This window comes from Lithobates pipiens, unplaced genomic scaffold (assembly GCF_037356315.1).
Source record: "Lithobates pipiens isolate NorthernLeopardFrog02 unplaced genomic scaffold, aLitPip1_a1.2 Scaffold_18, whole genome shotgun sequence".
Lineage (NCBI taxonomy): Eukaryota > Metazoa > Chordata > Amphibia > Anura > Ranidae > Lithobates > Lithobates pipiens.
The window spans coordinates 224263951-224289177 of NW_027507758.1; the positions used below are offsets into that span (position 1 = coordinate 224263951).

At 41.0% G+C, this 25227-nt stretch overlaps 1 protein-coding gene across 2 annotated transcripts in view; it reads left to right on the top strand.

The window, feature by feature from the left end:
* The window catches only part of PDE10A (phosphodiesterase 10A), a 453343-nt gene that overhangs the window by 206770 nt on the left and 221346 nt on the right, over positions 1-25227 (top strand). For both annotated transcript variants that reach the window (XM_077486632.1, XM_077486633.1), the window contains exon 5: positions 10998-11047. In XM_077486632.1, the coding sequence (XP_077342758.1) occupies positions 10998-11047 (50 nt within the window). The remainder of the gene's footprint in view (positions 1-10997; positions 11048-25227) is intronic.

Below are 25227 nucleotides of genomic sequence, written 5' to 3' on the forward strand. Positions count from 1 at the left end.
TGGCACCAACCTCCTCTCCGCCCTCCGACAGGGACAACTGACCCATGTTCCCTGTGTAGCTCATGTCCTTAACCTGGTGGTGCAGCGGTTCTTGGGCAGGTACCCCGGCTTACAGGATGTCCTGAAGCAGGCCAGGAAAGTCTGTGTGCATTTCCGCCGATCATTTAATGCCTGTGCTCGGCTGGCTGAGCTCCAAAAGGAGTTGAACCTGCCCAAGAACCGCCTTATATGTGACATGCCCACCAGGTGGAACTCAACGTTGGCCATGCTGCAGCGGCTGCACACGCAGCAGAGGGCCATTAATGAGTACCTGTGCGACTACGGCACCAGGACAGGGTCAGGGGAGCTCGGTTTTTTCTCACCACGTCAGTGGGGCATGATCAGGGATGCATGCACTGTCCTGTCACCGTTTGAGGAGGCCACAAGGATGGTGAGCAGTGACAGTGCATGCATCAGTGACACTGTACCTCTTGTCCACCTCTTGGAGCATACGCTGCGTGGAATAATGGACAGGCCACTTGAGGCAGAACAGAGGCAGGAAGAGGAGGACTTCCTTGCCTCTCAAGGCCCCTTTTATCCAGACAGTGTTCCTGCTGTGCCACCCATCACACAGGAAGAGGATTAGGAGGAGGAAGAGGAGGAGGAGGATGATTGTGTCAGCATGGAGGTGGAGGCTGGCACTCAGCATCAGCAGCAGCAGTCTTGTAGGGATGATTTACAGTCCCAAGAAACACGTGGACTTGTACATGGCTGGGAGGAGGTAGCTGCGGATCATGTTGCCCTTAGTGACCCAGAGGACTCCGGACCGAATGCCTCAGCTAACCTACGCTGCATGGCCTCCCTGATCCTGCAAAGCCTGCGGAAGGATCCTCGTATTCTTCGGATCAAGGAGAGGGACCATTACTGGCTGGCCACTCTCCTTGATCCACGGTACAAGGGTAAGGTTGCCAACCTTATCTTGCCATCGCAGAGGGAGCAGAGGATGAGACATCTCCGGGAGGCCTTGCAGAAAGGTCTGTGCAATGCGTTCCCAGAGACTGGGAGGTTACAAAATCCTGGTCCTGGACAACGTGTTGCTGAGGCATCGGTCAGAAGGAGTGGTGGAGAAGGTGGCCGTCTGACTGATGCTTTCAGACAATTTTTTAGTCCGCAGCCCCAAGGTATGATCGGTTCCAGCAACCATCGCCAGCGTCTGATTTACATGGTGCAGGAATACCTTGGGGCAAGGTCAGACTTGGACACCTTTCCCACCGAACATCCTCTGGCTTACTGAGTCTTGAGGATGGATCACTGGCCAGAGCTTGCACGGTATGCAATTGAGCTACTGGCCTGTCCTGCATCCAGCGTTCTTTAGGAACGCACCTTCAGTGCTGCTGGTGGCTTTGTTACCGATCACAGGGTGCGCCTGTCCACCGAATCAGTTGATCGACTGACCTTCATCAAGATGAATCAGTCTTGGATCACCCACAGCTACCAAGCACCTGAAGCTGATGTAACCGAATAATTTTTTTTGAAATATCACATCCCTTCAAGACTGCTGATGCTGAGTGACTGTCCTGTTATGTTGATTGTCTATCCTCTTCCTCCTCCGCTGATATGTTGGAAGAACATTTCTGGTTCTGGGTGCTGCCATCAGCCCAATTTTTCTGCCCCTGTTTAACAGGGGCGTTTAATTACAATTTTTGATGCAATGCTTTGCAGCAGGGCTAATTCCTGCAATAAAACTAGAGTATATGGGAGAGGTTGCAGTGTCGTGGCACCAGCACCAGTGCCTAAGGCCCAATTTTTCTGCCCCTGTTTAACAGGGACATGTAATTACAATTCTTGATATAATATTTCACAGGAGGGCCCGTTCCTGTGCCCACCCAGAGTAACTGTGAGGACTTATAGTGTTGTGGCACCAGCACCACAACCACCAAAGGTCAATTTTTCTACCACTGTTCAACAATGGCATGTATTTACAATTCTTGATATAATCGTTCACAGCAGGGCTCTCCAGCGCCCACCAAGAGTCACTTTGAGGGCTTACAATGTTGTGGCAAAACCAACACCTTGTTCCGCCATTTCTGCAGAGCATATAGGGCAGGCCCCTACTTTCAAACATCCAACTTACAAACATCTCCTACTTGCAAACGGAAGGAGACAACAGCAGGTGAGATGAAAAAAGATGTACGACAAAACAAATTATACAGGGGTGATAACCCTTCCCTATGTTTTCCAAAAAGCTTAAAGATAGTTTTTTTGACTGGAGCTACACTTTAAAAATGTACCAGTTGAAAATTACAGACAGATTCAACTTAACACAACAAACCTACACAGTCCCTGTCTTGTTTGCACCGCCTGTATACTGCTGTTCTGAGTATATAGGGCCTGGGGGCCACACGCATTTCCTTTTTTTTAATATGGGTACGGGGTTCCCCTTAATATGCGTACAAGACCCAAAGGGGCTGGTAATGGGCAGGGAGGGCTACCCATGCCATTTTTCTCAACCGCAAGCAGTTTTAAATGATGTTATTTCCGTTTAATGTCATTTTGTGCAGGGACTGTTCTAAACACAGGAAACACGTGGCACTTCACAGGCATACTACAGACACTACCCAGGCACCATATTAAAGGAATATTTCACTTTTTTTTCACTTTAATCGTCATTAAAATCAGTGTTCCCGCCAAAACGGACATTTTTAAAAACATTTTAGGCATTGACCCATGTCCCCTGGGGCAGGAGCCAGGTCCCCAAACCCTTTTTAGGACAGTATCTTGCATATTAGCCATTAAAATTAGCAGTTTAAATTTCGAACGTTCGAGTCCCATAGACTTCAATGGGGTTCTAAAGTTCGTACGAATTTGGGGTCCGTTCGAAAGTTCTGGCGCGAACCGAACCGGGGGGGTGTTCGGCTCATCCCTACTTGTGAATGATATCAAGGCAGTTGGGAGCACAGTCACCAAACAAACCATTGGTAACATAATATGCCACTATGGATTAAAATTCTGTGGCGCCCTCAAGGTCCTTCCTCAAGAAAGCAAATGTACAGGATCATCTAAATGGTTCAGAGAAAGGTTGGGAAAAAGTGCTTTGGTCAGATGAGACCAAAGTTGAGCTTTTTGGCATTAACTCGACTTAGCCTGTTCGAAGGAAGAAAAATGCTGACTATGACCATAAGAACACCATCTCTACAGTCAAGCACGAAGGGGGAAACATTATGCTTTGGGGCTGTTTCACTTCTAAAGGTACAGGCCACATTGAGGATGGCCAATGGACAGGGCCATGTATTGTAAAATCTTGGATGAGAACCCCCTTCCCTCAGCCCGAACATGGAAGATGGGTCGTGAATGGGTCTTCCTGCATGACAATGATTCAAAACATACCGCTAAGGCAACAAAAGACTGTCTCAAGAAGAAGCACATTAAGGTCATGGAGTGGACTGGCCAGTCTCTAGACCTTAATCCTATAGACAATATATGGACGGAGCTGAAACTTCCAGTTGCCAAGCCACAGCCAAGAAACCTTAAGGATTTTGAGAAGGTCTGTAAAAAAGAGTGGACCAAAATCCCTCTTGAGATGTGTGCAAACCTGGTAACCAACTACAAAAAACATCTTACCTCAGTGCTTACTAATAAGGATTTCTTCACCAAGTACCAGGTCATGTTTTGCTTGGGGATAAAATACTTATTTCACTCACTGAACAGAAATTAAATTTATAACATTTGTATCGTGTTTTTTTTTTCTGGAATTTTGGTTGATCTTCTGTCTCTATCATTTAAAATATACCTACAGTGCCTTGAAAAAGTATTCATACCCCTTGACATTTTCCACATTTTGTCATGTTACAACCAAAAACGTAAAAGTATTTTATTGGAATTTTACGTGATAGACCAACACAATGGCCCATAATTGTGAAGTGGAAGGAAAATGATAAATGGTTTTCAATCTTTTTACAAATAAATATCTGAAAAGTGTGGTGTGCATTTCTATTAAGTCCCCTCTACTCTGATACTACTAACTAAAATCTAGTGGAACAAATTGCCTTCAGAAGTCACCTAATTCGTAACGTGTAATTTAATCTCAGTATAAATACAGCTGTTCTGTGAAGCCCTCAGAGGTTTTGAGGACCTTAGTGAACAAACAGCATCATGAAGGTCAAGGAGCACACCAGAGAGGTCAGGGATAAAGTTGTGGAGAAGTTTAAAGCAGGGTTAGGTTATAAACAAATATCCCAAGCTTTGAACGTCTCACAGAGCACTGATCGATCCATCATGTGAAAATGGTAAGAGTATGGCACACCTGCAAAGCTATCGAGACATGGCCGTCCACCTAAACTGAAAGGCCAGGCAAGGAGAGCGTTAATCAGAGATGCAGCCAAGCCTATGGTAACACTGGAGGAGCTACAGAGATCCACAGCACAGGTGGGAGAATCTGTCCACAGGACAACTATTGGTCGTGCACTCCGCAAATCTGGCCTTTATGACTGACAAGAAGAAAGCCATTGTTGAAAGAAAGCCTTAAGAAGTCCTGTTTGCAATTTGTGAGAAGCCATGTGGGGGACACAGTAAACATGCGAAAGAAGGTGCTCCGGTCAGATGAGACTAAAATGTTACTTTTTGGCCTAAAATTAAAACGCAATATGTGGCAGAAAACTAGCACTGCACATCACCCTGGACACACCCTTTCTTCAGCTGGTCAGAGTTGATGGGTAGATGGACAGAGCCAAATACAGTGCACTCTTAACCACTTTCAGACCGGACCATTTTGCTGGTAAATGACCAGAGGTCTTTTTACAATTTGGCACTGCGCTGCTTTAACTGGTAATTGCGCGGTCATGCAATGTTGTACCCAAACAAAATTTGCGTCCTTTTCTTCCCACAAATAGAGCTTTCTCTTGATGGTATTTGATTGCCTCTGCGATTTTTATTTTTTGCGATATAAATGGAAAAAGACTGCAAATTTTGAAAAAAAATGATATTTTCTACTTTTTGTTATTAGAAAAATCCAATAAATTCAATTTTAGTCATACATTTAGGCCAAAATGTATTCAGCCACATGTCTTTGGTAAAAAAAAAGTCAATAACTGTATATTTATTGGTTTGCGCAAAAGTTGTCACATCTACAAACTAAGGTACGTTTTCTGGAATTTACGCAGCTTTTAGTTTACGACTGCCTATCTCATTTCTTGAGGTGCTAAAATGGCAGGGCAGTACAAACCCCCCCAAATGACCCCATTTTGGAAAGTAGACCCCCTAAGGAAATTGATAAGTGGCATGTTGAGCCCATCGAATATTTTATTTTTTTGCCTCAAGCGATTGAATAATGACAAAAAAATAAAAAATTTTTATTTTTTACACGAAGTTGTCACTAAATGATATATTGCTCACACATGCTATGGGCATATGTGAAATGACACCCCAAAATAAATTCTGCTGCTTCTCCTGAGTACGGGGATACCACACGTGTGGGATTTTTTGGGAGCCTAGCCGCGTACGGGGCCCCGAAAGCCAAGAACCGCCTTCAGGTTTTCTAAAGGCGTAAATATTTGACTTCACTCCTCACTACCTATTACAGTTTTGAAGGCCATAAAATGCCAAGATGGCACAAAACCCCCACAAATGACCCCATTTTAGAAAGTAGACACCCCAAGCTATTTGCTGAGAGGCATGTTGAGTCCATGGAATATTTTATATTTTGCCACAAGTTGCGGGAAAATTACAAACTTTTTTTTTAATTTATTTTTTTCACAAAGTTGTCACTAAATGATATATTGCTCACGCATGCCATGGGCATATGTGAAATGACACCCCAAAATAAATTCTGCTGCTTCTCCTGAGTACGGGGATACCACATATGTGGGACTTTTTGGGAGCCTAGCCGCGTACGGGGCCCCGAAAACCAAGCACCGCCTTCAGGCTTTCTAAGGGCGTTACAGTTTTGAAGGCCATAAAATGCCAAGATGGCACAAACCCCCCCCAAATGACCCCATTTTGGAAAGTAGACACCCCTAAATTTAGGGGTACACTAGTGAGACTAGGTAATAAATGGCGGGTGCCCTGAAACTATAAAAAAATAACTAACCAACCAGCGTCACCTGTAACCGTTATATGGTGATCACTGGTGAAAGGGTTAACTAGGGGTCAATCAGGGGGCTTTATGCGGTAGTATATGGGGGTCCCTGGCGCTATAAAAAGCTGCGGCGAACCTAAATACCTACCTGCCTAACTAGCGTCACCTGTGACACTAATACAGCGATCAGAAAAATTATCGCTTATTAGGCTGGGTTCACACTGGAGCGATGCAGGAACGCCACGAATCCGCGGCGGGTTCCCGCATCGCATGCCTCCTGGCGGCAGTTCACACTGCCCTATGCGAACTGCTGGGAGTGTCAGTGAAATGTTAATGACACCCCCAGATCAGTTCGCATATCGCAGTGCGATCTGCAAACTCGGATCGCATGGTGTGAACACCCATGCGATCCGATTCTGCTGAGGACCAAAAAAAGGGTCCCGTGCGAGTTTGCGGCGGGTGCGACACGAATTCAGCCATACTATCTGTATGGCTGAACTCGAATCGCACAGAGATCGGATGCGATTTGCACTGCAGTGCGGTGCGAATCACATCCGTTCTCAAACCGCTGCAATGTGAACCCAGCCTTAGTGACACTGGCAACGGGGGGTGATCACGGGGTTAAACCTTTATTGGGTGGGTTAGGGGGGTACCTTAGAACTAAAGGGGGCTAACCCTAACTGCCCTAACAGTTATTACAGTCACAAATGACACCCACTGGGTGATCAGGGGGTTAAACCTTTATTAGGTAATAAATGGCGGGTGCCCTGAAACTATAAAAAAAATAACTAACCAACCAGCGTCACCTGTAACAGTTATATGGTGATCACTGGTGAAAGGGTTAACTAGGGGGCAATCAGGGGGCTTTATGCGGTAGTATATGGGGGTCCCTGGCGCTATAAAAAGTTGCGGCGAACCTAAATACCTACCTGCCTAACTAGCGTCACCTGTGACACTAATACAGCGATCAGAAAAATGATCGCTTATTAGGCTGGGTTCACACTGGAGCGATGCGGGAACGCCACGAATCCGCGGCGGGTTCCCGCATCGCACGCCTCCCGGCGGCAGTTCACACTGCCGTATGCGAACTGCTGGGAGTGTCAGTGAAATGTTAATGACACCCCCAGATCAGTTCGCATATCGCAGTGCGATCTGCAAACTCGGATCGCATGGTGTGAACACCCATGCGATCCGATTCTGCTGCGGACCAAAAAAAGGGTCCCGTGCGAATTTGCCGCGGGTGCGGCGGGAATTCAGCCATACTATCTGTATGGCTGAACTCGAATCGCACAGAGATCGGATGTGATTTGCACTGCAGTGCGGTGCGAATGACATCCGTTCTCATAAACCGCTGCAATGTGAACCCAGCCTTAGTGACACTGGCGACGGGGGGTGATCACGGGGTTAAACCTTTATTGGGGGGGTTAGGGGGGCACATTAGAACTAAAGGGGGCTAACCCTAACTGCCCTAACAGTTATTACAGTCACAAATGACACCAATGCAAAAAAAAAAAAAAAAAGCAATTGGTGTCACTGTGACTGGGGGGGGCAGGGGTAATTGGGGGGGTGATCGGGGGGTAAAGGGGGGGTGTGAGTGTGCCTGGCATGTTCTACTGTATGTGTGGTGTGTTGGTGCAACTCACCGAACCTCTCTCCTCGGTGCCGGAACGAAAAATGCCGACACGGAGGAGAGAATACATCACTTCCTCTCCTGTGTTTACATTACAGGAGAGGAAGTGATGTCACGAAGGATTTCCATTCGTCGAGAGCGATCGCGAGGGGGTGGCCATGAATGAATGGCCGCCCCCTCATCCCGGATCGCTCTCGAACGAATGCCGACCGCCGCAGGCACCGGGGGGGGCCCGATCGGGCCCCCCACCCGCGGGCAGGCAGGGACTTATATATACGCCCATATGCCTGCCCGTGCCATTCTGCCGACGTATATCGTCGTGCGGCGGTCGGCAAGTGGTTAAAAGAAAACCTGTTAGAGTCTGCAAAAGACTTGAGCGGGGGTTCACCTTCCAGCAAGACAACAGCCCTAAACATACAGCCAGAGCAACAATAGAATGGTTTAGCTCAAATCATATTCATTTGTTAGAATGGCCCAGTCAAAGTCCAGACCTAAATTCAATTGCAAATCTGTGGCAAGACTTGAAAATTTCTGTTCACAGATGCTCTTCATCCAATCTCACAGAGCTTGAGCTATTTTACAAAGAAAAAATGGGCAACGCTGTCTCTCAAAGCTGGTAGAGACATACCAAAAAAGACTTGTAGCTGCAATTACAGCAAAAGGTGTTTCTACAAGGTATTGATTCAGAGAGGCTGAATACAAATGCATGCCACATTTTCAGATTATTATTTGTAAAAAAATGTTGTAAACCATTTATCATCCCTCTTCACAATTATATGTCACTTTGTGTTGGTCCATCACGTAACATGACAAAATGTGGAAAATTGTAAGGGGTGTGAATACTTTTTTCAAGGCACTGTAATTAGTGACAATCTCCTATTGGCTGTTTTGGTCATGTGGTTTCACATTTTTCCATTGAATAAAATGTATGATGGTAGAACCAGGCTCTGTGACTGACTGATGGAACCCTGGTTGTAAAGGGGAGGATATTTTGATGAGAGCTGCTCTTTGGGACATGCTTGGCTATCTTGCTACCCTTTTTTTGTTCTTTCTGTACGCTTTATTACACTGAACTTTGTTTTCTTTTAGAAAATGATTCCTTATCCATCTGAACTCTGCTCATTTTTGGCTGCCCATCCTTCAGTCACATAGAATGATTTGACAATAGGATGTGGCTAAGCCCCCAGCCTCTTTTTACCTTGTTTGAAGTATAGATGGTGATGTACCTTTATCATCTAATTGAGGTGTCCAGCTAATTGGGTAATTATCATGTTTTGATTACACACATGGCTGATATATGTTCTTTATTTTTTACATTAGCTCCAGTATAGTATGATGTATATTTTTTGTTTGTAGATTATGGGTGTCTATTGAGGGCTCTTTAACACTTTTTTTTTTATATACCTTAACATACAAGAACCTCTGTGACACCCACCCCACCCCAATGTGAGATAGATGACATACACCTGTAGAATTAAAATTAATCAATGGTTTTAATACAAGAATAATTATTTTTGGCATGCTTGTATTATGACATTAGTGTTTCGAAATATAATGTGTTGATAATACACGTTATATCTTTTTAAGATAATTTCCATGTACTCCTGCAGAAGATCTATGGAAACATGTTAAATCTACATGTGGATTGTATTGGATCTAAACAATTACTTGAACCCTAAATTCAGTATTGTATTGTTTTGTGTTTGTATTGGTTTTTATCAATTGAGATAATAAAGTTTGTGGGCTTTTATATGTGCAGTGTCTGCGCTCACAGGAAGTAGATGGAATGATGCTGGTCATCAGAATGAGGATATACAGTATAGCGGTGGAAAAAAAGTAATGCATTGGAATTATCTGGATTAAAATCATTTTCGCTTTTTAATGGGCCATTTGTTTTCATCTCATTTTGTCTTGAGTCCTACATCCCAGCAGTCTTCTCCTGGTTGCATGCCTTTGGTAAGGACAGGTGGATTCCAGGAAGTAAATGCTACATGAATCATCTGACCTTTCTCAACAAAACAAAGTGTGGAGACATGGATGGATGGGCAAATATTAGAAATTAATTAAAGAGCATTTTTGGTTTGTGGTGCTCAGATAGTGTACTTCCACTCTAAAAAAGTATATTGTGATGCTCTCACAAGCACTCAGTTGTATCAGAGACAAAAAGCATTAGATTTGCTTTATACAGATCTATACATTCAGCATTCTGGCGCAGATACGAAATCCTTACATGAAACTTGGGACATCATATCCACAGGCTGATTCACTGCACAGTTGACCCAAGTTGAGTTTCTTTTTCTTTAGAGTTTAACCTTTTAGTGCAATGTTGCCCCTTTAATATGTATAGTGTGTGTGTGTGTGCGTGTGTGTGTGTGTATATATATATATATATATGTATATGTATATGTGTGTATATATATATATGTATATATATATGTATATGTATATATGTATATATATATATATATATATATATATCTATATATGTATATATATATATATATATGTATGTGTATATATATATGTATGTGTATATGTATGTGTATATATATGTGTATATATATGTGTATATATATGTGTATATATATGTATATGTATATATGTGTGTATATATATATGTATATGTATATATGTGTGTATATATATATGTATATGTATATATATGTGTATATATATGTATATGTATGTATATGTATATATATGTGTATATGTATATATATGTGTATATATATGTATATGTATATATATGTGTATATATATGTATATGTATATATATGTGTATATGTATATATATGTGTATATATATGTATATGTATATATGTATATGTGTATATATATGTATATATGTATATATCTATGTATATATATATATATATATATATATATATATATATATATATATATATATATATATATATATATATATATATATATATATATACATATATATATATATATATATACATATATATATATATATACATGTATGTGTGTGTGTGTGTTAAAGTGATATATAAATACTACAGAAAATGAGTAACCACATTTACTACAGAAACCTATCATATTCCAGCGAGCTCTTTTTAAGTTTCCATTTTAACATTTTTTTATACATACATAAGGACAAATGGTTGTGAAATTGAAAATTTTAGTTTTAGAGTAGTAAAATGTACATCAAATTTTAATTTATTTTCCCTTACAATAAGATATCCTAAAATATTTTGCATTTAAAGACTTTTCTAGAGAATTACAGTATGTTAATGCTAAATATCTGCTTTAATTTCTTTTTCTCCTTATTTTTTTTCTTCTTTCTTACAGCTACAAAAGCTGATGGTTTTGCACTATATTTCCTTGGAGAATGCAATAATGTAAGTAATAAAATCTATTTTTAACCATTTGTTTTGATAAATGTTTTAATGTTTTTAGGAGCATTTTTTCTGAATTATTTTACTATATAGAGTGTGTATACATTTTCTTTTTCACAAACAAACATTTAATACATGACTGTATTCCCTAAGTACTGTGTGTTAGCTAAAGAGCAAGCACCAAAGGGGCTGTGTACTGAAAGCTCCTTTTGATTGAGTGAATCTTTGGATTAATCCATTTTAATAAGGAATGGTCATTTAGAAGTCCTCAACTTGTTTATGTAAATTGAAGTATTTTCAGCTATTGAGGTCTGTAAAAACCTTTATTTATTTTTTTACAGGCCGTAAAACGATAGCTGTTAACATACAGAGCTTTACCTGCTAGTTGAAAGAAAAATAGAAAATAATATACGCCATTTCACATTTACCCGCCAAACCAGCTATTTTTGTACTAGACAGGTTTAGCATTTCCATACAAGTCTTGGGACTGCAGACCCCACTGAAAGTGGATCAAATGTAGGCTAGAACAAAAAAAAAGCTCAGCTGCAGGTCAAATGGCACTACTTATCAGTGAATTATCATTGATAGAAGTATATCAAATTAATGCCATGGACACAAGCTCAGAGCCCATCAACACATTCAGTTTTTAAATATTTTTAAACCATGGTGAGCAACTCTTTACCCTCTTTGTTAATAGCTAACACAGTAAAATGCTCTACTACTGCTAAAAACAAAACAAAATATATATGGCAGATTATCAATCCTTAAAGTGTTACTAAACCCTCCACAGTAAAATCCGTCTGTATATGGAGTAAAGCATGCTTGTTATACTCATTGTGGAACCTAAGGGGTTCATTTTTCCAGGGCTCAGTCTCAAAGTGTAAAAGTCCATGAGCATTTTCATTCTCATAACCAATCTAGTGGTTCTTCTATCTACCACCGTGAAAAATTTATGTGAGACACTTACCAGAAAAACATCCCCCTAAACATCTGAGGTCATATGTGCTTTTGTGAGATACAGTGGGGAAAATAAATATTTGATTCCCTGCAGATTTTGTAAGTTTGCCTACTTACAAAGAAATGAAGGGTCTATCATTTTTATCCTACAGTATCTTGAAAAAGCATTCACACCCCTCAAAATTTTCCACATTTTGTCATGTTACAATCAAAAATATAAATGTATTTTATTGGGTATGTATGTGATAGACCAACAAAAAGTGTCACATAATTGTAAAGTGGAAGGAAAATTATAAATGGGTTTTCATTTTTTTTTTTTTACAAATATCTGTGGAAAGTGTGGTGTGCATTTGTATTCAATACTTTGTAGAACCACCTTTCACTGCAATTACAGCTGTAAGTCTTTTTTGGTATGTCTCTACCAGTTTTGCACATCTAGAGAGTGAAATGTTTGCCCATTCTTCTTTGCAAAATAGCTCAAGCTGTCAGATTGGATGGAAAGCATCTGTGAACAGCAATTTTCAAGTCTTGCCACAGATTCTCAATTGGATTTAGGTCTGGACTTTGACTGGGCCATTCTAACACATGATTATGCTTTGATCTAAACCATTCCATTTCAGCTCTGGCTGTATGTGTAGGGTCGTCGTCCTGCTGGAAGGTGAACCTCTGCCCCAGTCTCTGGTTGTCATCTAAAATTGCCCTGTATTTGGCTCCATCCATCTTCCCATCAACTGTAACCAGCTTCCCTGTCCCTGCTGAAGAAAAGCATCCCCACAACATGATACTGCCACCACCATGTTTCTTGGTGGGGATGGTGTGTTTAGGGTGATGTGCAGTGTTCGTTTTTTATCCACAACACACAATGTTTTGCTTTTAGGCCAAATAGTTTAATTTTGGTCTCATCTGACCAGAGCACCTTCTTCCACATGTTTACTGTGTCCCACACATGGCTTCTCGCAAATTGCAAACCAGACTTCTTATGGCTTTCTTGCAACAATACCTTTCTTCCTGCCACTCTTCCTTAAGGGCCAGATTTGTGGAGTTTAGGTGCACAGCCATGTCTTGCTAGCTTTGCAGTTTTGCTAAACTCTTTCCATTTTTGGAGGTTGGATTGAACAGTGCTCTGTGAGATGTTCAGTGATTGGGATATTTTTTTTTTATAACCTAATCCTGCTTTAAACTTCTCCACAACTTTATCTCTGACCTGTCTGGTGTGTTCCTTGGCCTTCATGATGCTGTTTGTTCACAAAGGTTCTCTAACACACCTCTGAGGGCTTCACAGAACTGTATTTATATTGAGATTATATTACACACAGATGGACCCTATTTACTAATGAGTTGACCGCTGAAGTCAATTGGTTTCACTAGATTTTAGTTAGGGTATCTGTTTAAAGGGGGCTGAATACAATTGCATGCCCCACTTTTCAGATATTTATTTGTAAACAATTTTGAAAACCATTTATCATTTTCGTTCCACTTCGCAATTATGTGCCACTTTGTGTTGGTCTGTCACATAAAATCCTAATAAAATACATTAATCTTTTTGGTTGTAACATGACAAAATGTGAAAAATGTTAAGGGGTATGAATATTTTTTCATGGCACTGTAGGTATATTTTAAATGCTAGAGACAGAAGATCCCCAAGCAAAAAATTACTTGGTGAAGAAAACCTTGTTGGCAAGCACAGAGGTAAAATGTTTCTTGTAGTTGGTTACCAGATTGGCATACATCTGAGGAGGGATTTTGGTCCACTGTTCTTTACAGATCTTAAAATCCTTAAGGTTGGCTCTTGGCTGTCGCTTGGCAATTGGACGTTTCAGCTCCCTCCATAAATTGTCTATAGAATTAAGGACTGGAGACTGGCTAGGCCACTCCACAACCTTAATGTGATTCTTCTTGAGACACTCTTTTGTTGCCTTGGTGGTATGGTTTGGATCAATGTTTTGCTGGAAGATCTATCTTCTGTGTTTTGGCTGAAGGAAGAATGTTCTCATCCAAGATTTTACAATACATGGCCCTGTCCATTGGCCATCCTCAATGCGTCAAAGGTGGCCTGTACCTTTTAGCAGAAAAACAGCCCCAAAGCATAATGAAGAAAGGAAAGATAAGTCAAGGGCTACTCCAAACAAGGCCCTTGACCATCAATGGTAGTTAGAACTATTTTGATACCCAAATGTACAACAAGGGATTATATAAAAAAATATAGTATTTATTTCAAAATAGATAGATACTTGCCTGTTCTTGTTGTTAATTTTGTATTTAAAGTGGTTTGGTACCTGAAAATGAAACTTCATGTTATTAAAATCAACAGATAGCATACTTACCTAAACGAACCCTGAAAAAAAAAATATTATTTACTTACCTTTTATTTCTGATGTTTCAGCTGACTTCCGGGTTGTCCTCCCGTGGGAGTAGGCGTGGCTATCGTCCTCGCAATGGTCCCTGGGAAATTTGTAAGCTATTTCCCAAGAATCCATGGGGGACAATGAAATTGCGAAATCTCGCGAGATTTCGTTAGGACGCCGGTCACGTGACGAGGGCGTGTACGAATTTGCCATTTTTAAAGTGGGCAGGCAGCTGTATCTGCCATTACCACTATTGCACACTGAGCATGTGCAAGATGGAGCGGAGCATGCTGGGAGCCAGACGTCATCATATACCAGGAAGTAAATGCCTGTGGGCTTCAGACGCCCACAGTTAAAATGGAAAACGCCAGAGCAGGTTTTTATAAGTCATCCTGAGGAAAAGATTCGTCGCGCCGGGGGTCAAATAAACGCCGGACGTGGATGCCAATCGAAGGTAGCACTCGCCCACCTGTGACACAGGTAAGAAAAAAAAAAAAAAGAGCGGAATCCCGCTTTAATTGTTGAAAAAAATTCACGACAAGACATTTTCTATTTGAGAGCCCCCGTAGGTATGTGGAGTAATGTGGGGATAGACGTAGTCCTCGACAAGTTTTGCAGTCTATGGGAGGCATCACCCAAAACCTCTATAGAATAATAGTCTCATGATTACAATGTCATGACGACAATAACAAAAACAACAAAACAGTAGGTAACATATTTGATTTGGAGTATTTGGAACAAATCCTGCGTGACTCACCAATGAGGACCCTTATGGAAATAGACGGCAACAATTGAGACACCCTATGATTGAGTAATACCCTGGGAGTGGACACGGGGGGCTATTGGGATGGACTAAAATAAAATAAAATAAAGGGAATATAATGAATTGGTTTAGCGTGGGTTCCAAAACAGTCCCTGTGCACAGGAGAGAATTGAAAGGAGAGGAACAAAATGAGTTTGAAAGAGATATAAATAAGAAAAAATGAAAGGAAAGGGAAGAAAAGGGGGGGGGGGGGGGTGTATCAAGAGGAAAGGAAAAAAGAAAGGGGAAAAGGGAGGGGAAGGAGGAGAAGGAATAGGGAGAGAAAGCAGTGGGGGGAGGAGAAAAGGGGAGGGGGTATAAAGAAAAAGGGGACCAACCAAGAAGTGAGGGAGAAAAAACAGGAAAAAAACCATTGTAAAACACCACAGTGAATCCATGATCAAAGGAAGATTGTGTGCATAGACTGGGTAGTAGGAGTACCCACCCAATAATAGCCTTAAATAGATATGACAGCAAGGATTAAGCTTTGCATTCCAGAGTAACTCACAGCCCCAGCAGGCTGTCGTTAAAAGGTCAGCACAGTCTGGTGAAGTCTGCTGGTGAGGATGGTTGCAGTGATCCAGGATGAAAATCAAGCAGACAGTGGTAATTAGTCCAGAATTGGGAGAGAGGTAACCAAAAAAAACTCCCATAGTCTGCTATCAGTATGGGGTCATGCTGTGCTAATCAAGTTAAAGAGAGAAGCCACAGCTGACCAGATCAAGATGTAGCAGGGGAGGGAGAGAGGGAAAACTCAGTACTAGTGAGAGGGTCATGAGAGACTTGCCTTCCTAGAGCTGGTTTAAAAGCATTCCTGGGTGTCTACTGTCTCAAACAGTCAAACGGAGCATCGTCTTAAATGCCCCCAACCTGGAAGTGCATGTGGGCGCCAGATCATGTCTGGTGCCGGCATCACCGAGTCCGACTCTCACAGAGTGCACAAGTGAATAGAGAGCTGCGAGCGCGCCTTCCCCTCAACGCAAATGACACTTCAGGCATCATGGGGGAAGAAAACAGGGCAGGCTGCCTAGTAAGCAGGACCACCCAGTCCTGGAGAGGCACATGTCTGCCACAGGGGGGAGAATGAACTCCTCAAGCCATCTAACAGCAAAAAAGAGACACGCAGGTTACAATAACAGCATAAAATGTTTTTTGAAGCAATGAATAATCAAATGAGGAATGTGTCATAAAATCCAGAGAGCAGCAAGAAATACAGCTAAATCTCTGGACTGGAACATGTGATTGAGGACCTATGATTAACAATTGTACAGAAAAAAGTGCTTCAATCTGAAACATCTCAGCGCCTTGAGGCGATTCAGTTCGCATTGTGCGCTATACAAGTATTTCATTCATTCATTCATTCATGTCTATGTAACATTATTAAGGTTAATCTGAAAGACAAAAAGATGTAGATACACAAGTTGTAAATAAAATATGATGGAGCTAAAATCTCAAATAAGAGTCAATGGTGTATACTAGGGAAGACAGGCTCGGCTGGGTGGTTAAAAAAAAAGAAAGGAATGGAAAGGAAAGGGGGGGGGGGAGGGAAGAAAAAAGGGGGGGGAGCGAACATATATCAGGACATCAGCTGCTAAGGAAAGGAGCAATATGAACAGAGACAAATTATGGAGGGACATTGAAATTGTATAGGATATTACAGAAAATATTTATAAGAATGTGCTTCATTAAGGCCCGGAGGTGTAAGGGCGTTGAGTCGTTCAATCCATATAGACTCCCGTCTTAAGATTTTGCGATCCCAATCGCCACCTCTCGGGTCTTCTGAAAAGACTTCAAGTACAAAGAATTTCACAATTTCAGGTTGAAATTGATGATAAAATCCTATATGGCGACCAACCGTTGTGAGCTTGCCATTGGCTGAATGGTACAAATGGTCACCCAATCTTTGTCGCAATTCCCTGATCGTTTTGTCTATGTAGAAGGCCTTGCAGGTACATACCATCAAGTATACGCCCCTCTGGTGCCGTTGGCATGCTGTAGAGGAAAAAGGTTTCTCCATTGGGGAGGGTGAAAGTTTGACCTTCCTGTATCCATGGACAACTGCCACATTTAAAAGTGCCACGGGGACCGTCCATTGAACATGGATGAGCCTTGTAGGGGCTACTTGTAAATTTGTCCCTAAGGGTAGTCGCTCTCCTGAACACAAGTTCAGGAGTAGGCCTCACATTTGCCCAATATGTGGTGTTCTGTTAGAAGCTGCCAATGCTCAGATAAGAGATTGCGGAGCTATAGATGATGGGTTGAAAATTTGGTCACAATTTTGACCATTGAAGCTCGTTCTAGACAGGGGGAGCCGTATAATAGGGATTGCTGGGTTCGGGCAAATGCCTTTTTAAAGTTCTTTCTTAAATTAGTAATGCTGTAACCTCGACTCAAAAGACATTTGCGTCCTTTTTTTATTTTTTTTTGGTTGGTCCCCTTTTTTTTCTTTCCCCTCCCCTTTTCTCCTCCCCCTCCCCCTCACTGCTCTCTCTCCCTATTCCCTCTCCCCCTCCCCCCCTTCTCCCCTTCCTTTATCCCCATTTTGTTTTCCCTTCTTTCTTTTCCTCTTGATGCCCCCACTTTTCTCCCCCCTCCTTTAATTTTTTCTTATTTATATCTCTTTCACACCCATCTTGTTCCTCTCCTTTCAATTCTCTCCTGTGCACTGGGTCGGTTTTGGAACCCACGCTAAACGAATTAATTATATTCCCTTTATTTTATTTTACTTTTAGTCCGTCCCAATAGCCCCCTGTGTCTGCCCCCGGGGGATTACCCTATCATAGGGTGTCTCAATTGTTGCCGTTTATTGCCATAAGAGCCTTCATTGGTGAGTCACGCAGGATTTGTTCCAAATGCTCCAAATTAAATGCGTTACCTACTGTTTTGTTGTTTTTGTTATTATTGTTGTCATGACATTGTAATTATGAGACTGTATTCTTCTATAGATGTTTTTGGTGATGCCTCCTGAAGAAGCAGCATAGGCTGCAAAACTTGTCAAGGCCTACGTCTATCCCCACATCACTGTCTCCACATACCTGTGGGGACCCTCAAATCAAATATGTCTTTAATGTTATTGTCATAAATTTTTTAACAATTACTTACCTGTTCTTGTTGTTAATTTTGTATTGTCTATCTATTTTGTAATAAATATTATATATTTTTTAATATAATCCCTTGGTCACTTGGGTACCGAAATAGTCCTAACTACCATTGATGGTCGAGGGCCTTCTTTGGAGTAGCCCTTGACTTATATTCTGTTTCTTCACTATACAATTATAGGATGATGGTACCTAACCCTATCTAATGTACTTGTGTATTGAGGCAACATCTCTCATTCCAAAGCATAACTCCAACTCCCTGCTTGACTGTAGGGATGGTGTTCTTATGCCATAGTCAGCATTTTTCTTCCTCCTAACAGGCTAAGCTCAACTTTGTTCTCATCTGACCACAGCACTTTCACCCAATCCTTCTTTGAACCATTTAAACGGTCCTGTACATTTGCCTTCTTGAGGAGGGAGACCTTGAGGGCGCTGCAGGATTTTAATCCATGGTGGGGTATTGTGTTACCAATGATTTGTTTGGTGACTGTGGTCCCCAACTGCCTTGTAGTTCTGGGCTGATCCCTCACTTTTCTCATGATCATCCTTACCCCATGAGGCGTAATCCTGCATGGAGCTCCAGATTGATGGTTATTTTGTATTTCTTCCATTTGTGAATAATCACTCCAACAGTTGTCTCCTTCTCACCAAGCTTATTGCTGATGGTCTTGTAGCACATTCCTGCCTTGTGCAGGTCTACAGTCTTGTCCCTGACGTCATTTGACAGCTCTTTGGTCTTGGCCATTATGGTTGGTTTGAATGTATGAAAGCGCTTCTGTGGACAGATGCCTTTTATACACATAAGTTGTCGTTAAAGTGGAGGGCCACCCTGAAAAACAAAAGAACATAAAAAATTAGCAAAAAATCAGCAAAAAAAAAAAAAGAGAATTTTTTTTTTTTTAATTTACCAGAAATGCCTGTTGCTAGGCATATCGTCCTAATCTGCCTCTTCCTCCTCGGTGGTGATGTTCTGTCTTCTCTCCTCCGTGCAGCACAGTAGGAAACGGGCAGTGAAGCCACAAGGCTCCACTGCCTGTTTCCCTTAGTTGAAATGGTGGCGCCGGGAACCGAGAGCCGAGGGATGGGTCAGCCTCGGGCGGCCGACATCGCGGGCGCCCTGGACAGGTAAGTCTGCTTATTAAAAGTCAGCAGCTACAGTGTTTGCAGCTGCTGACTTTTACTTTTTTTTTTTTTTTTAAAGCTGGTCCTCCTCTTTAAGAGCACCTTCTTAAATTGACAGGACTAATTTGTGTAACACATGAGCACATACTGCAGCCAGCCTGTGCGAGCCACAATTATTGTTGGTTGGTAGGAGATCAAATATGTATTTTATTCACTGAACTGCTACTCAATTTTTAATGTGTACCATGTGTTTTTTCTTGGTTTTTAGTTAATATTCTGTCTATCATTTAAAATACACCACTGATAAAAAAAAAATAGACTCTTCATTTATTTGTAAAATTACAAAATCTGTAAGGGATCAAATAATACATTTCCTCACTGTATAGCTCCTCTCAGAATTACTACGGTTTGACATCAGAATACATCTCCCAGAATCTCCTAAGTTACCTGAGCAAACATTTATCAATATGGACCATACAGAGGAAGATGAGCACTCCACATAGTATAAATCACTAAAAACAGCCCCGTTTATGAAGTAAAAATCTCGCTAACCGACATGGATGAAAATCAGTGTATTCCATGGTGCTTGATCCAGTCTTGGAGGGCATGATGGCATCGGCATACTCTGTCCAGTACATTTTTTTTTTTTTACATAGAATGCCATCTGCAGAGCGATTTCACCCTAGTGGGTTCTTCTGCCTATAAACATCTCCCCTTTTCCTCATCTCCATAGAGGGAACTTGTTTTTTAACTTAGGACGATACTGAGCTGGGAAAGCTGATAACATGTTTGAGATATTCGTTTAGTGCACAGGGACAGGGATATTGGATGTTTGGCAAAATGAACATATGTGTTTTTCTGTTTCGTGGATTTTTAAACTCATCAGTATGAGGGCCACGTTATATATTGTACATATATTCGCTGGCTGAAAAAAATAAGTTTTATAAATTAATGCATAATGTTTAATGATTAAACATGTTTCAAGACATAACTTTACATCAGAAGTTTTCCTATTTTCACATCCTTAGTCCCCTGTCCTACCTTACAGTTATCCCCTGAGGACAGCCCAGCACAGGGTGGGAGGCGGGGGAGGCCATGGATGCTGCCTCCTTTAGTCAGCTTTGTGCATTTCTGTGGTGCGGTTAGGCTGGCCCAGCACCATAGCAATTCATTTTTGCGGTTGGGTTTTTAGATATTGAACATTTTTGTTGTTAGGTTTAGATATTCTTTAAGTGTTATTTGTAAAGTGCAATAAACCATAACAACCAGATTTCATCTTGTGCTGGTCTGACAAAAAAAAAAAAAAAACACCTTCAAGATTGAATATCCACCTGTTTACAATGCAGATAGAGTATAGATCCTTATTAGACGAAAGGGCTTCGCTATTCTCTGGGTCCTAATTATATGCTTATTCACTTATGCTGTAGCTAATTAAGTGATCTTTATGGTAGTGACTGATGATTTGTTAAAATTTAGTTACAGGAATACCAGTGAAGGTATAAAGGAGTACGAAATACTTTCAAGACTCTGGATAAGCTGTGAGAAATCCAATCTGTTCAATTCGTTTTTGTCTATCTCTTTTCCGAGTACTTTCCAAGGCTCTAAGGCTACATTCACACCGGTGCAAATCACAAGAAGAGGAATCTTCTGATTCCTCTTGCTGCTTTAAGAGGTTAGGTGTGGCCACTGGTATCATGTACTATAATGGCAGGTCTCTGGCAGCCACAGTTATTCGTGGTTGTCTGCACAACCAGCAATTACTTGTATTGATCGCTGCTGGACACGCTTTTTGTGCACCCAGCAGAAATTACTGCAGGTAATTGCTGGCTGTATGAACAGCAGTGAATAGCTATAAGGAAAGAGGAGATAAAACGGCACTGCCTAAATCTAATAAGTGGTTGTGCTAAAAAAGTTGGAAAAATAAAATAAACCGTCTAATAACGTGTCCTATCTCTTCAAATCACGCAAACTTTATTAGTGTTAAATCGTACTAAGTGCTCAATATAACATTTGCAATCCTGGATAGCTAATAAAATGTTCCATAGAGAAAAGAATTCCAAGACCTGCAGAGTCAAATGTTTTGGGCCAAAAATTGATAGAAAAACACAAACCCCCTTAGATAGGTGGGACTTTGAAAGTGACCAAAAACAATATTTTTTTCGCATAAAACGAGAGTTTATTACAAAGTAGTATGTACAATAAAATAATTTAATTGAACTTAAATTTTTTTGTATTGTACATACTACTTTATAATAAATTCTCGTTTTATACGACAAAAATATTGTTTTCGGTCACTTTCAAAGTCCCACCTATCCAAGTGGTCAGTGTGCTTATTGTTCAAAAAGTGTCCATAAAAACTGGATTATACTCTGTGTTAAAAAAATAAAAATAAATGTTATATGTTAAAAATATATAAGAATCCACTGGTGTAAACCCAAAAAATCACAGTTCAAAAAATATGACTTCCAAAGTGACTTGTGCCTGGATAAATCTCTTGATGAAAATTAGGTGAATTCCACACATGCTCTCCTCGTTTCCACACTCACCAGAAAGATGTACCCCTGCATGGGTAAAGCGCATTCAAGCAGGGTCATCTCTGGTCTGGTGGTATCGCCTCCTCCTTTGGGTCTGGTCATTGGGTACACTCGCATATGGGTGGATGGAAAGAAATGCTCCCTATAGCGTGAATCCATAAAAATTATTCAAATCAGAGTTCTAAAATCCCACTTTCAATAGTGCTCTAGGGTCAGTACAAATACTATTGCTGTGGTATTTGTACTGGCCCTGCACCACTATTGAAAGTTCCATTTTAAAACTTTGATTTGAATACAATTCATTTTTATGGATTCACGCTATGAGGAGCATTTCTTCCATCCACCCATATGTGAGTGTACCCAATCACCAGACCCAATGGAGGAGGAGAAACCACCAGACCAGAGATGACCCTGCTTGAATGCGCTTTAGCCCTGCAGAGGGGTACATCTTTCTGGTGAGTGTGGAAAAACGAGAGGGGAGCACATGAGGAATTCACCTAATTTTTCAGCAAGAGATATTGTTTATCCAGGCACAAGTCACTTTGGAAGTTATTATATTTTTTGAACTGTGATTATTTTTTTATTTTATTTTTTTCAGTGGATTCTTATATATATATGGATTCTTATTTTTATTTTTTAATACAGAGTATAATCCAGTTTATGGACACTTTTTGCACACTGAGCACTTTATATGTGTATTTTTTGGTTTATGGAACTTTTTATTAGCCATCCAGGATTGGAAATGTTCTATTGAGCACTCATGTGTTTAATACTGATAATGTTTGTGTGATTGGAAGGGATGGTACACGTTATTAGATGGTTTATTTTATTTTTCCAACTTTTTTAGCACAAGCACTTATTTAATTTAGGCAGCACCATTTTCTTCCCCTTTCCTTATATGTTTCTTACCACTCCTCTCTGTGGAGCTTTGGGGGTAGGCAGCAGCCACACCTGTTTTTCCATAGCGTGGAAAATAACTTATTTCATCAGTGAATAGCTGCAGCTGCTGGTACCCTGTTATAGTGAATGTGGCCAGCAGCCGCACCTTAACTGCTCAGAACAGCAGCAGGAAACAGAAGATTCCTACCTGCTGCAATTTAGTTGCCTGTGTGAATATAGCCTAACTCTTACCTGTTCTATGCAAAATACAACCCCAAATCCAAAGAATTTAAGGATGCTGTGTAAAATCTACATAAAATGTAATGATCTGCAAATCTCACAAGCCCATATTTTATTCACAGAATATAGAAAAAACACAAATGTTTAAAGTGAAAAAATTTACCATTTTACAAAACAAAGGTAATTTTGAAATTGGTGGCAGTAACAAGTTTCAGAAGAGTTGAGACAGGGCAACAAAAAGCTGGCATGGCCGTTTTTAACACGGGGAAAAAAGGGCAGCTGCCATGGAGCCTAAAGTAATTGCCCCTTTAGCCCGTACTGCCCGCAAATCAGGGTCGGCTCAGAATCCCCGGTCACTCACACAGATACCACTCCTAATCTTCCATCCCACGTGTTCCTTTGACAACCATCTTAGTGGAGCTTTTAGTGGCTGTTCTCCTCCTGTAGTTCTCAGTTTAACATTTGTTTAATGTTTGGTAACCGGGCTGTGCAATTTCTGGTGTCTCAAACAGCGACCTGGAACCCATAATCAGCCTTTACTAGCTTAGGGACACCAGTACTGAGTCCCAGCGCTCCAGGACCAGGAGCTGAACTATTCCACTGCCTCCTTACTCCACTACAGAATGCTGAGAGTATACAAGAGTAAAGTAAATATTGTAGTTGCAAGTACTGTGATTTTAGTCTCCTCAATAATTGGTTTAAGATTACTGCATTGTGTAAGCCCTGTTATCATTGCTACATTTTATCCAGATGGGTTTTTAAAAACAGCCACCACATGTGCTGGGGCTCATAAGTATATCATCAGCCTAGCACCTGATTTTCATTGGAGTATACAATATTCACACAAATACTAGTAGCCCGTGTTCCATCCCAGTGATGCAAGTAAGAGCTTGAACATTTTTCAGCCAGTTGGCTTAATTAGCAACAGATCAGTAACATGCTTGGGTATAAAAAGGGCATCCTAAAGAGTCAGCGTGCCTCAGAAGTAAAGATGGGCAGAGGTTCACCATTCTGTGAAAAGATGTGTCTAAAAATTGTCAGAATAATGTTTCTCAATGTAAAATTGCAAAGACTTTAAACACATCTACTGTAAATAATATCAATAGATTCAGAGAGTGTGTGCGCAAGGCTGAACCCAAAATGCAACATTAGATGCCTATCTTCAGGCCCTCAGAAGGCACTGCAAAACAAAACAAAAAAAAAACGGCATCATTTTTTGATGGAAATCACTGCATGGAACAGTTCGCCGTGCCATCCAAAAAATGCAAGTTAAAGTTCTATCATGCAAAGAAGAAGCCATATCTAAACATGATCCTAAAATGCTACCTTCTTCTTTGGGCCAAAGCTCATTTAAAATGTTCCGTTGGTAGAAATGTATTGTTTTTTTTGGCATCCATGTGTGCCGCCTGCCTCAGAATAAAGATGAGAGGGACCGTCCAGATTGTTATCAACAATCAGTTCAAAAGCCTGCATCTCTGATGGTATGCAAATGTACTAGTGCGTATGGACTGGGCAGATTGCACTCCTGGAAAGGCACCATCAACGCTAAAAGATACAGTACATCTGGAAAGTATTCCCAGCCCTTCACTTTTTCCACATTTTGTTATGTTACAGCTTTATTCCAAAATGGATTAAATTCATTATTTTCCTCAAAATTCCACAAATGATACCCCATAATGACAATGTGAAAGAAGTTTGTTTGAAATCTTTGCTAATTTATTAAAAATAATAAACAAAGAAAAGCACATGTACATAAGTATTCACAGCCTTTGCTCAATACTTTTTTGAAGCACCTTTGGCACAAATTACAGCCTCAAGTCTTTTTGAGTATGGTGCTACAAGTTTGGCACACCTATTTGTGGGCAGTTTCTCCCATTCTTCTGTGCAGAACCTCTCAAGCTCCATCAGGTTTGACAAAGCGTTGGTGCACAGCTATTTTCAGATCTCTCCAGAGATGCTCAATCGGGTTCAAGTCTGGGCTCTGGCTGCTACTCAAGGACATTCGCAGAGTTGTCCTGGAGCCACTCCTTTGTTATCTTAGCTGTGCGCTTAGGGTCGTTGTCCTGTTGGAAGATGAACCTTCTCCCCAGTCTGTGGTCCAGAGCTCTCTGGAGCAGGTTTTCATTAAGGATGTCTCTGTACATTGCTGCATTCATCTTTTTCTCGATGCTGACTAGTCTCCCAGTTCCTGCCACTAAAAAACCTC